The sequence below is a fragment of the Centruroides sculpturatus genome, unplaced genomic scaffold (assembly GCF_000671375.1).
Source record: "Centruroides sculpturatus isolate CEXI.00-Female unplaced genomic scaffold, Cexi_2.0 scaffold349, whole genome shotgun sequence".
Lineage (NCBI taxonomy): Eukaryota > Metazoa > Arthropoda > Arachnida > Scorpiones > Buthidae > Centruroides > Centruroides sculpturatus.
Window position 1 is genome coordinate 231,438 of NW_019384593.1, and position 12,084 is coordinate 243,521.

The 12,084-nt window shown below is 30.8% G+C and overlaps 1 protein-coding gene across 3 annotated transcripts in view; it reads right to left on the reverse strand.

The window, feature by feature from the left end:
* Nucleotides 1-12,084, reverse strand: part of LOC111624800 (tetratricopeptide repeat protein 28-like) — a 43,743-nt gene that overhangs the window by 12,553 nt on the left and 19,106 nt on the right. For all 3 annotated transcript variants that reach the window (XM_023367752.1, XM_023367750.1, XM_023367751.1), the window contains exons 11-16: nt 6,551-6,702; nt 6,178-6,479; nt 5,870-6,090; nt 5,649-5,796; nt 5,415-5,575; nt 3,289-3,510 (exon numbers count right to left, since the gene is read on the reverse strand). In XM_023367752.1, coding sequence (XP_023223520.1) covers nt 3,289-3,510; nt 5,415-5,575; nt 5,649-5,796; nt 5,870-6,090; nt 6,178-6,479; nt 6,551-6,702 — 1,206 coding nt within the window. The remainder of the gene's footprint in view (nt 1-3,288; nt 3,511-5,414; nt 5,576-5,648; nt 5,797-5,869; nt 6,091-6,177; nt 6,480-6,550; nt 6,703-12,084) is intronic.

A 12,084-nucleotide genomic window follows, 5' to 3' on the forward strand; every position in this document is an offset into this window, starting at 1 on the left:
AATATTTTAAACCGTTTGATTTTTGTATTAAAGTTTTTTTAATTGATTGATGATTGATTCAATCAACTAATTTGTTGATTGTATTAACTTGATTCTTTAGATATTGAAAATTAAATAAAGAACATTATGTTAATTTAAGCGTACAGAAACGTTGCTGTTGTTCCAGCAAAGATCTTATTTTAACTTTGCCGAGTGCCTAGTAGGTAATTCGCAGATTACCTAGATAATCTGCAGATTACCTAGGTAATTTGAGAAATGGAATAATTTTCGCAACTTTAACGGATCACCCTAGTTAATCTGCAGATTAGCTAGGTAATGTACACATTAACGGATTTCGAGCTTTAGCGGTAACATATATATAAAGGAATGTATGTCTGTGTGTCTGTCCTTCATGCATTACCGCACCATTTATCCGATTGCCATGAAACGTTGGGAAGTTGTTTAATATACTCCCGCGAAGGTTTCTGGCATAGTACATTTATCTTACGATAGATGGCGCGCATGTATACGAGCATTTTACTGTGTGTTCGATCGATTTCAAATTGTGAAGATCATTTCCCCCCTCCAAAAAATATCTGTATATAGGCCTATGCATTTGTTATTTACGATATTTGTAATAATTTTTGTTTAATCATTTTATTTCAACTTTTTTTGCTAATTATGTATTCGCTCGAACTTTGTTAGAACCTTAACTGTACCCCGAACTCGAAGTTGTAGGAAGAAATTCACCTATTTTACCGATCTAGGGATCCCCCTTTTCCAAATTTTAATATCGACTCAAAATAATTTAAAAAAGACAAATTACAATAAAACGGTTTATTATTCAACTATCAGAAATTTCACAACATGCCAAGGAAGAGAGGAAGGAGAAATTAAATAATCAAAATTATAAAGGACTAGCAGACCCCGCCACGCGTTGTTGTGGCTCAAAATGTATCTATTATAAATGTATAACACTTCCCCATGGGGGAATAATTTTTTGAAAAATCCCTTCTTAGTGTACATTCTGTTGACGTACCCTATTAAAACGCAATAAAAAACGCAAAAAACCGTATCTAAAATAGTATAAATAGAAGCAGAGTTCTTCACGGTAAGCCTTAATCCTAACCATCTCCCTTCAGTGGGGGGAATTTCGACATGTATATTATATAAAAACACGTGAGTATTCGAATGCAGCGTTATGTCAAAATTTGAAAGGAATCGGTAGGAACAAACGAACATTATGACATTTTTATTTATATAGATAGATAGAAGATGATCCGCTTTAGTTCATTTTCACAGAAAAGCATAATGCCTCGCAGAAAAGCAAACTTAGGGCGTCGTACTCGTAGCGCCATCTGTTGGACATAAAAGCCTTAACCTAGATTATATATTTTAATTTATATAAATGTTTAACGGAATAATATACAGCCTATGTCCACCCTGAAGTTCCATTTTAAATATTGGTGAAAGAATTTTTGAAATCGGATGAGTAGTTTCGGAGATTACCTGCTGCAACGAAACTTACATACAAACATTACCTCTTTATTATATTATATAGAATATAGAATATAGATATAGATTAAAAATATATATATAAAAATGGGGACTATCGCACTTCTAACAATCTCTGCAAGTATGTGGGCTAAATTTAAAGAATCCGTGCTTCTCGCATGTACAAGTGTATGTGGCCAGCTGACGCGTAGGAAAACTTTCTGATTTATTCGTGTACGCACCAGACAGAAAAACAAAAAATATCGTGTATCCACAAAGCACTCCAATAAATAAATAGAATTGAAACGACACTTTGAAATGTTTTCCCGATGAAAATGAATAATAATAATAAGTTTCAATAAAAATGATAAAATGTAAATTTAATTTTATCATAACGAGTTTGTTTGCATTTCGTTTCTTCTGAGATCACAGCAATGCGTGACGGGTAAGCTAGTATTTAATATATATACAGAAAACATTCTTTAACTTTCAGAATAGCTCCCGTGGGAGATACGATAATGTTCCTTGACTCCAACTGCATTATACCCATAACTTTTGGTTTAAACGTGCCTGCTCGTTATTTCCTATGCCATCGTCCTATTGTAAGTAACATACACTTTGCTCCATCTATTGACAAAATTTTAAGTTCAAATTTCTAAATAGATATAAAAAATTGAAAAATTTCGATATGTTTTAATTCATTTAAAACATAAATACAAATAAGCAAAAATATTAGAATTATTGCGGTTTAATACACTTTTATGGAGATTAATTCGCGTATTTACCGGAATGATATATAAACAAAACCAAAAATTAAAATAGCGTTTTATATATATTATCATAACACCTTGTTAAATGATAGAAAACAATAAACAGAATGAAAATAAACCATTACCCAATCAGAATTGAACTCGGATGTTTCAAACGGTGCAATTATAAAAAGGATAAAATAAATTTATTTTTGCGTTTGTTTCTTTGTAATTTAAATATAGGCCAAACGTAATCAAATCTATAACAATAAATTCTTACTTATTACTCTATATATCAAATAAAAAGGAGAGAATGATCTTTAATATAATCTTATAATAAAAAACCATAAAGTTATTCGTTTTCAAATGCGCACAGCTGTAAAAAAGGTCAACAAAGTTCAGTCCACAGAAACATCACGCTTAAAAAAAGGACAGTGTTAAAGTCCTGAAAGATTATTTTCTGTATACAGTACATACATAAAAATCGTTGTGGGAAAATAGCGTAAAGAGAGATCGCATGTAATGAGGGCGGCTATATTTTATAAAGGAAAAGTAAGACTAAAATATATTTACATTTCGGCTAATATTCATAAAATAATATCAAGATGACAATATTATTTTATAATAACAAGAAACAATAATTAATTCCTTTTATAATTCTCAGTTAAAAGTGAATTCATCTTATCCAAATATCTCTCTAGTTAATTTTCTTTAACTGAAACAATAAGTTTAAATTTTTTTCTAATTTTCGATTATTATTGTTATATTTTGATGGGTTACAAAATTAATTTCAATAAAATACAATAAGAAAAAAAATAAAAGATAAAATAAAATACTAATTTAGTTTATCCTAATTCTTTTTTTCATAGGAAGGATATAAATATTCAATAAATTTGTATAATTTCACCAATAAGACATTAGTTATATTTTTTCTTATATCAGATATATAAATGAATAATTTCATATTTTATACCTTATTTATCGGCTGTTTTTATCTTTATGAAGTATACTACATTTATATAATTATCAATTGCTAAAAAAAAACAAAAAAAAAATTAATTCTTACTTCATAAGCTTTCGGATCTTCAGGATAGGCGTGAGTTGCTAAATGAACAATATCAACTTCCTGAAGCATTTTAATTACTAGGTTCTTAGTGGCATCCTCTTCAAGAGCAACTTTGCAATTTTCTTTGCCAAATATACGTTGAACTTCTAATGCCTCTTTACTTGCAAACGTTAACTTAGAAAATTTTCCAGAAGCTAATTTGGGATTTCCCACCGAGAATATCTGAAATTTAATTAAAAGATATTAAGGTAGCATCTCATTAAACATGTTTACGTGAATTACTAAATAATATTTAAAAAATTTTTAGTTTATGCAATTTTTATAATTTGTAATTAATACTGATACAAACTTATTAAATTTGTAAATTAAATTTTTGAAATTTTATCTAATTAATTTTTAATTTTTTTTTCTATTTTTTTCAACGAAGACATATTAAGAATGATGCTAGACAGGAAGGAACGTAAGTAACACAGTTAGACGATTTAAAATAATTAATATATAATAAACTAGCAGGTGGACCCGGCGTTGCTCGGGCAAAAGTAACGATAACTAAGATAAAGATTATTACGTTACAGTAAACCTTACCCGTTTTCACAGAATGCAAGAATTGGGTCCCCTTGTTTCCAGACTAATTAGAGAATTTTTAGATGGGTCTAAAAATATGTTCGATTTCCCGCAAAAACGAAAAAAACTGCATCTGCGTCTTGCACGTCGCTTTCTCTTAACAATTCCATTGTTACGTAACACTTCCATTGTTGACACTTCCATTGTTACTTAAAACTTTTATTGTTACTTAACACTTCCATTGTTACTTAACACTTCCATTGTTACTTAACACTTCCATTGTTACTTAACACTTCCATTGTTACTTAACACTTCCATTGTTACTTAACACTTCCATTGTTACTTAACACTTCCATTGTTACTTAACACTTCCATTGTTACTTAACACTTCCATTGTTACTTAACACTTCCATTGTTACTTAACACTTCCATTGTTACTTAACACTTCCATTGTTACTTAACACTTCCATTGTTACTTAACACTTCCATTGTTACTTAACACTTCCATTGTTACTTAACACTTCCATTGTTACTTAACACTTCCATTGTTACTTAACACTTCCATTGTTACTTAACACTTCCATTGTTACTTAACACTTCCATTGTTACTTAACACTTCCATTGTTACTTAACACTTCCATTGTTACTTAACACTTCCATTGTTACTTAACACTTCCATTGTTACTTAACACTTCCATTGTTACTTAACACTTCCATTGTTACTTAACACTTCCATTGTTACTTAACACTTCCATTGTTACTTAACACTTCCATTGTTACTTAACACTTCCATTGTTACTTAACACTTCCATTGTTACTTAACACTTCCATTGTTACTTAACACTTCCATTGTTACTTAACACTTCCATTGTTACTTAACACTTCCATTGTTACTTAACACTTCCATTGTTACTTAACACTTCCATTGTTACTTAACACTTCCATTGTTACTTAGCACTTCCATTGTTACTTAACACTTCCATTGTTGATGGAAGTGTTAAGCCTTAATCCTGTCCCTCTCCCCCGTGGGGAGGAATTTCGAAAAATCCCTTCTTAGTGTGCGTTCTCCTAACGTACCCTAACTGTGTACCAAATTTCAACTTTCAACTCCTAACCGTTTGGGCTCTGCGCTTATTATTATTATCATTATTATTATCAACCCGTCTCGATTATATATATAGATAAGTAAATAAATAATTGTAGTAAATATAAAACGTAGCGTAATTTTAAATTTTGTTAGGAAGCGAGTAGAAAAAGATACTTTTTTTTTTTAAAAAAGTATCTTAATTTAGAGTAATTTTAATTATTTTATGCGTTGAAATATTCAGTACTTGTATTTTAAAATAAAATATTTATTTATTTTAAATTAATTTTGTGAAATAGAATATTCAACTACAATAAAAATACGCCAGCTTAATTACTTATAACTTGCAGTACAAACCGTAAATTATAAAGAAATCATTTAAAAAAATGAACAAAATTAAATAAATTAAATTAGGTTTCTGAATAAAAAAAATAAAATATTCTTTCGCTCGGAGAAATCATAAATTAGTTAACTATACCTTTAATGGACGATTCTCTTGTTTTTCTTTAAGTAAATTCAATCTTTGATGAAGCATTATTAAAGTTCGAAGACTGTGAGCATACGAAATACAAAAACGTTCAATAAAAAATGTCCCTTTTGAATTACGAAGAGCACAGAATGGAACACTGAAGAGATACTCTAAGAAATAAAAAAATGTAACTTTAAAATATCGATTACATTTTTAAATATTTTAAAGAATTTAAATCATTACCGTGAGGAATAATAATCAAACGCGTTATTCTTTTCTCTGATCGAAAATCAGGTAATAGATGCTCTACAGGCCCAATACAAATATCGTATAAAAACTTCAATTGCTGAATTCCTTCATCCTCCCAGTTACCTCGTAAAGAGATCCGCGGCTTAAAAATATACACATAATCTAAAATTTCGGTTTACGAATATAATAACATAAAAATAAGTAAAATTCTATACCATATTTTCCTCTATGTCTACTTTTTCTTTTTCATCTTTAATATTTCTTTCTGCGCAACGAGTATTTTCTTCATTTGTCGTATCTTTGCTATCTTCAAGATTTAAAAAACCAATCGAACTTAATAAATCTCGAAATTTGATAGCATCTTCGCTTTCAGGAAAATTAACAATAATAGAATTTTTATCATGTATAATCTCTTTCTTCTCATTTTTCTGAAAATCTGAAAAATAATGAAACTAGTCACATAAGTATTTTGCATTTTCTAAACTCTAATAAATTGTCTTTTTAAAATTAATAAATATTTTACCGTCGGAAATACTGACGTCTCCAAAAGATCGGCATAAACTACTGAAGAATTTCGGATCATCAATCAATTTATTCTGAGCTAGTTTATCTTCTAAAAGATACCTATTGAAAGTAATGCGTTCTTCGTTCGACCTTAAATCATCCTTACATTTGACTACCCAACAATAAATCCATCTTTGAATTTTGTGTAACTGATTTCGATCATTTACTATAGAATACACCAAAAATGTACTCTTCAGTTCATCTGCTTTCTTGTAAAAATCATCTATAATTGAAATGACTAATTCTGAATCCAGTTTCGTCCTATAGTTAAATATTAGAAATTTTAATCTTATAATCTTAGTTATCAAATATTAAAATTAGAATAATCTTACTTTAGGATAATATCATCATCCCACAGCCAGGTATTAAGAGATTTTTTAAATTCTTTGTTTTTATTTCGAATAATATCACTTAAAGCTCTCCCTCTTGCAAATTCTGATAATGCTAGAGCTTCTTTAAATTTTCCTCTTTTTACCAAAATTATCTGAAAAATAAATATTTTATTTAAACTAAAAAAAATTCAATGACGTTTTCACTGTAATTCTGTGAGTATTTACAAAAGGCCTAATTAATTAATGCCAGGATCTGAACCATTGGATAACAAAATGATTCACTTTTGTTTCCGAAGAGTTGCAAACAGAACTCTATTATCTAAGACACTGTTTTGTACGTAATTATCAATAGTAAAATAATGTAACGTTCAGTAAGTATTACGTGATGTGCATTATTCCTTACTACAATTAAGGGATTAATCGAGGATACATGTTACGTAATTTGGAGATGGGATGGTAGTTGAAAGGTACAAAAATAGCGTTATATAATTTATAATTATAATTGTAACTTTTACATTCTTAGTTATAGTCTAGTAGATTTATAGTACAACTGAAGAGGTATTATTGCATATTGCAAAAAAGCAGTATGTTATTGAATAAAACATCTTTCTAAAAGCAATAATTGTCCACTAAGATCTAAATATTAAGTATATAACGAATAAATTAAGATCATTCCATAATCTCAGCCACACTATTTTAGTGTTTATATTAATTATTATAAAGAAAATCGCCTTTCATTGTTTTCACAATAGTAATTGTTCTTGGCAAAATAAATAGTACTTTTATCTTTTATTCAAATTTCTATATTAAAAGATTTCAAGATTTTTATCAAACATGTACAGACTATCAGAGAACCAAATATTAATGTAAACAATATTAAACTTTAAAATAATTATAAAATTCGTAAAGTTTTAATGTAGAGGAGAGGATAGTATTATGGAATACCATTTACATTTCTAAAAATAACTTTACTGATTTTTGAATAAAAATCCCAAAATCATCATGAGTACATACTATAACTAATTTGTAATGAACTGTCACTTGTAAAAAAAGTACTATTTATTTTGTTTTTTAAAATAATTTTTTTATAACAAGTCACAAATGGAGGGTAATATGGAATAGGTGGTTTAAATCATTGAAAAACTAATTAGACTTCATAAAAAATAGTTATTTTTAACTATAAAAACCATATTTTTAAGATTATGTGCATGTTATTCCTGCTTCGAGTCTATTAACAAAAGTCACAGATATAATTTTCTTTCTCTGCTCTGGCAATCAAGGTGAGCCCACAGAGAACAGTTGAAGCATTGAATCCAAATTTTCCCTCGTTCATCTTCTGAGAATTTTCCGTTACAGAAGATACATTCAGCATCTTCGTTTTCCGGTTCTTCAGTTAATGGCATGAAGTCCATTACAGACGATACATCAGAATGGAACGATTCATCGCTGCTAACACTGGAGTCATCTCTAGTAGGTTTAGGTCTAGAAGGTCGGTCTAAGTTTAATTTCTTAACAGGTGGTCTTTGAATGTTCGGTTTCTTTTGTTGTTTTGAAGCTTCTGGTTCCTTCTTTTTGTCCTTTTCTTTCAGTTTATCCATTTATCCTAGTATTCCATAATACCCGACACGCTATTTTGAAAAATGAACCTTTAAACTGATGGACGAAACATTGTCAGCTAAAAAACGACTACACTATAACAAACTACAATTATTTTAGTGTACATTATGCTTAACATCAATGTTCAAGTCACGTGTGTACTAGTAGGTTAAAATGTTTGAAAACTTGCCTGTAAAAACTCTTGAAAATCACAAAACACACTTTATTCTGTAGCGAGTGGTAAGACGACAACAAGCGTCAACTCTCACTGCACTGCATTGTGGGAGTCTTTCTTGAGTAGTTCATGGTATTCCCACATAATAGCAGCAACAAACAGAGCCGAAACCTCGGTATTCCATATTTTCCGACTATTCTATATTACCCTTTTCTATTCTCTATCTGTTATTTATTTTTTTTTTTTTTCGTCGACTCCTTTCTAAAATTATGATTTAATTCGCTCTCTACCTATATTTAGGTTTTTCATTGACTAAAATTTAAACGTATATCAATTATTATTACTATTCTTTTTTAAATATATTAAAAATAAATTTGTTCATCGATCTAAAACATGATCCCTAGTAATTTATCGACCCTCCCAGATAAATTCGTAAACCTTTCAAAGATTTCTAACGATCAGTTTACATAACCTTTGATTCATATCTTATTTTAAAATAACAGGATAATATTAAAAGTTAATGAATTTAATTCAAAAATTGTGTTTCATTTCATTTTTTTTAATTACAACTATTAATTTTATAAAATACTAGCTGTACCCGGCCACGCGTTGCTGTGGTTCAAAAGGTATCTATTATAAATGTATAACACTCTCAGCGGGAGAGAATTTCAAAAAATCCCATCTTAGTGTATGTACAGTACGTCACAGGTGATGATCTTCTTTGACCAATGGTGGGCGAAGTGACAAAATTATGACACAACAGTTAACTCATCTTCTACAAGGAAGTATTTTTGTGGGAATTGAGTTTTATGAGCGATTTTTATGAGAAAATTTTGTCGGTTGTTTTTCTATTTTTGAGTTAACCCTAACCTTTTGTAAAATCGTTTTGGTTTCGAAACAAAAACGGTAGATGAAAATGAATAAAAATATTCGAATCTCAGCATTCTTAAATCCGGGCTCTCACACTATTATAAATGGCAGAAAGCTTAATTTTCAGGGTAGGGATGGGTTTTATAAAAAATTGTAAATGCTAATAACGAAAAAAAATTTTATTACGTCTGACCCGACTGGAGATACACACGACCCCCTTTATTTTCTCACACCTTCGACCTCTAATCATCAAAATTTAATAGCATTAATCCCCTAACAAACAAACTTCCCTACAAAATTTCAGAAATTTTCGACAAAAAGCACAGGAGTTAAGTGTGGGGTTTTAAGGAAGGGAGCCCTTGTGTGAGTTGGAGACACCACTGTAGTGATGTGAGCCCTTAAGGAGGGGGTGTGGAAAAGGTTACAACCCTCGCTTTACCCGTGATCTGTCAGGATGACACGAGAAAGCCTTTTCCGTATGGGGGGTCGCGGTTGGCTGGACGCAAAGACTCACACGGAGACCGTATTATTTAAGCAAACGCGTTTATTTGGATTAGAAAACATGCTTACAATAGTAACACTTGTCGGCCTCGTCGGCAGTCGAAAGGCTCGCCGAACAGTTCGATGGGTCCTCGGAGAGCGGACGACACCACACAACGAAGGAGAGAGTCCTCTTCTTCCGGTTCGTAAGTAGAGGCTTGGAGGTTGGATGGTCGGAGGTCTTCGTCGGGAAGTTAAGTCCCAAGTTTCTTTCGTGCCTTCCTGGGGTGATCTCTTTGTCTTCTCGGGAAATCCGTATCCGCTCGCTCGCACTGTGGCTTCTGATCCCCAGCTCGCAACCAACTCTCTCTCCCCGTGTCCTTGGGTCCTCGGGCTCTTATAATCTTTTCTCACCCGAAATCCCGAGGTTTTGGTTGGTCCGAATGTTGGTCCCCCTGCGATTCTATTGGTCCCGGGTCTGTTGCCAGGGACGCGATTCGGGCCGAGGGGTCGCCGAGATGACCCCCGTCCGGGCTGTTCCCCTCCGGAGTCGGGTCAAGCCCTCTCCCGGATGACGGTCTCGTAAATTGTCACCTAATGTCTATTTTTCGGTCCCGGAGAGGAGGAAGCCGTCTCAGCCACCGCCCCCTCCACAGGAGTGTCAGTAGGACCTGCTTTGAACTCGATGTAAGGTGACCGTCCAAAGTTTCCCCGACGGTCGATCCCTCGATCGTTCTCACGATTGACGACCGTGAATCTGTCAATTAGGGCTGGAATGCGACAATTAAATCGTCTCGCACCCCGTTCCTTGGTCACACCGGTCCTATTTACGTAATAAGTCACCGATATATTGACTTTAGCTCGACAGCCGGTTTCCGTCCGAGGGGGAGTGTGTGGTCCCGGCCTCACATAAGCTTCAAACAGGGTGAACAAAATCTTGCCCCGCCCACACTAACATCCATACATACAGGAAAAAAAACCCCGAAATTTTTGCATTTCTCGACGTTTCAAGGTGTCCTAACTCCAAAAAAGTAAAAATCTTGAGGGGGTCATTTTTGAACGATCGCCATACTTTCCCTCTGTTACATATAACATCCGGAAAAGTAATAAAAGATATTGTAATAAATTGTTATTTAATTAACCATTTTAATAATTTTAAATCATCAAAATTTCTTGCAATATTATTTAATTCTAGAAAGAATAAGTTATGGTATATCACTTTGAATTATTTAATTCATTGTGTAAAAAATATTAATAAATTAAAATATGCTTAATTAAAAAATTTTTGTAAAATTTAACAATGGAATCAGTTATTTGATAAGTTAAAAGATTATATTTAAAAAAAATCAAAGTTAAAAAACTTAAAAACTTCTCAAAATAACAACGAGAAATTATTCTTTTCTGTCTTTAAGATTTACGAGAAGAATTACAATATTTAAAACAAAATATTCTTAAAAATTAGATCGTTGTTATTTTTAACTTTGACTGTTTTAAATATAACCTTAAAAGTTTAAAAGTTGTCTGTTTATTCATTATTAATAGCGTAAAAATAACTTAAATAAAAGTTTACACTTTTAATTAAATATCTTAAATTATTTTAAATTAATTAATACAGTAAATAAATAAGGTGAAATTAAAATAAATATTAATTTATGAACACAAATGCCATAACAGAAATTCCATTATTATTATATACTCCTACATTTCTGATATTATTAATTATATGAAATTTCTGATATGATATATTATTTCAAATAACAAATTAAAGTGTGGGATGTTATTCAGCCAAGCAGTTAATCTTGATAAAAAGAAAAAACAATGCAGAATTACCAGGATTGTATAATAATCGAGAACAGTTCAATCAGCACTATTAACTTACAATTTGTAGCAGGAATCAACGAAGAAAGAAAGGTATTAAGAAAAAGAATTGGAAAGTATAAACACAACTTTGGAAGAAAGAACTAAGACAGAATTAATCAATTTTTTTTTTTTTTAATTTTCACAAATAATCTAATCTACTGTATTATTCTCTCAAAATTGTATAGTTATAAATTACTTAATGGGACCAAATTCTTTTAAAATTCTAGTTATTTTGAAGTTCTGATTGTTTCTAATAAGTCTTTGGCTAGTTTCTGGTTTTAGTTTTTATTCGAAATTACATTATTAATAATTCTTTTTGATCGAGTAATAACTTTTAATTAACTTCAAAAATATTAATAGTTTCCATTAAAAATACTTTTTCATTTTTAGCAAATTTACTTAGAATGGTTACTTATCTTTCAGCTTATATAAAGCCATGATTAATTTATGCCAGGTAACAGCACACAAGGCATCAGCTATTTCGTCCATAACAAACGTAAAGTAATATAATTAGAGACTTTACATAAAAAACGTAAACTCCCTAATTAATGGA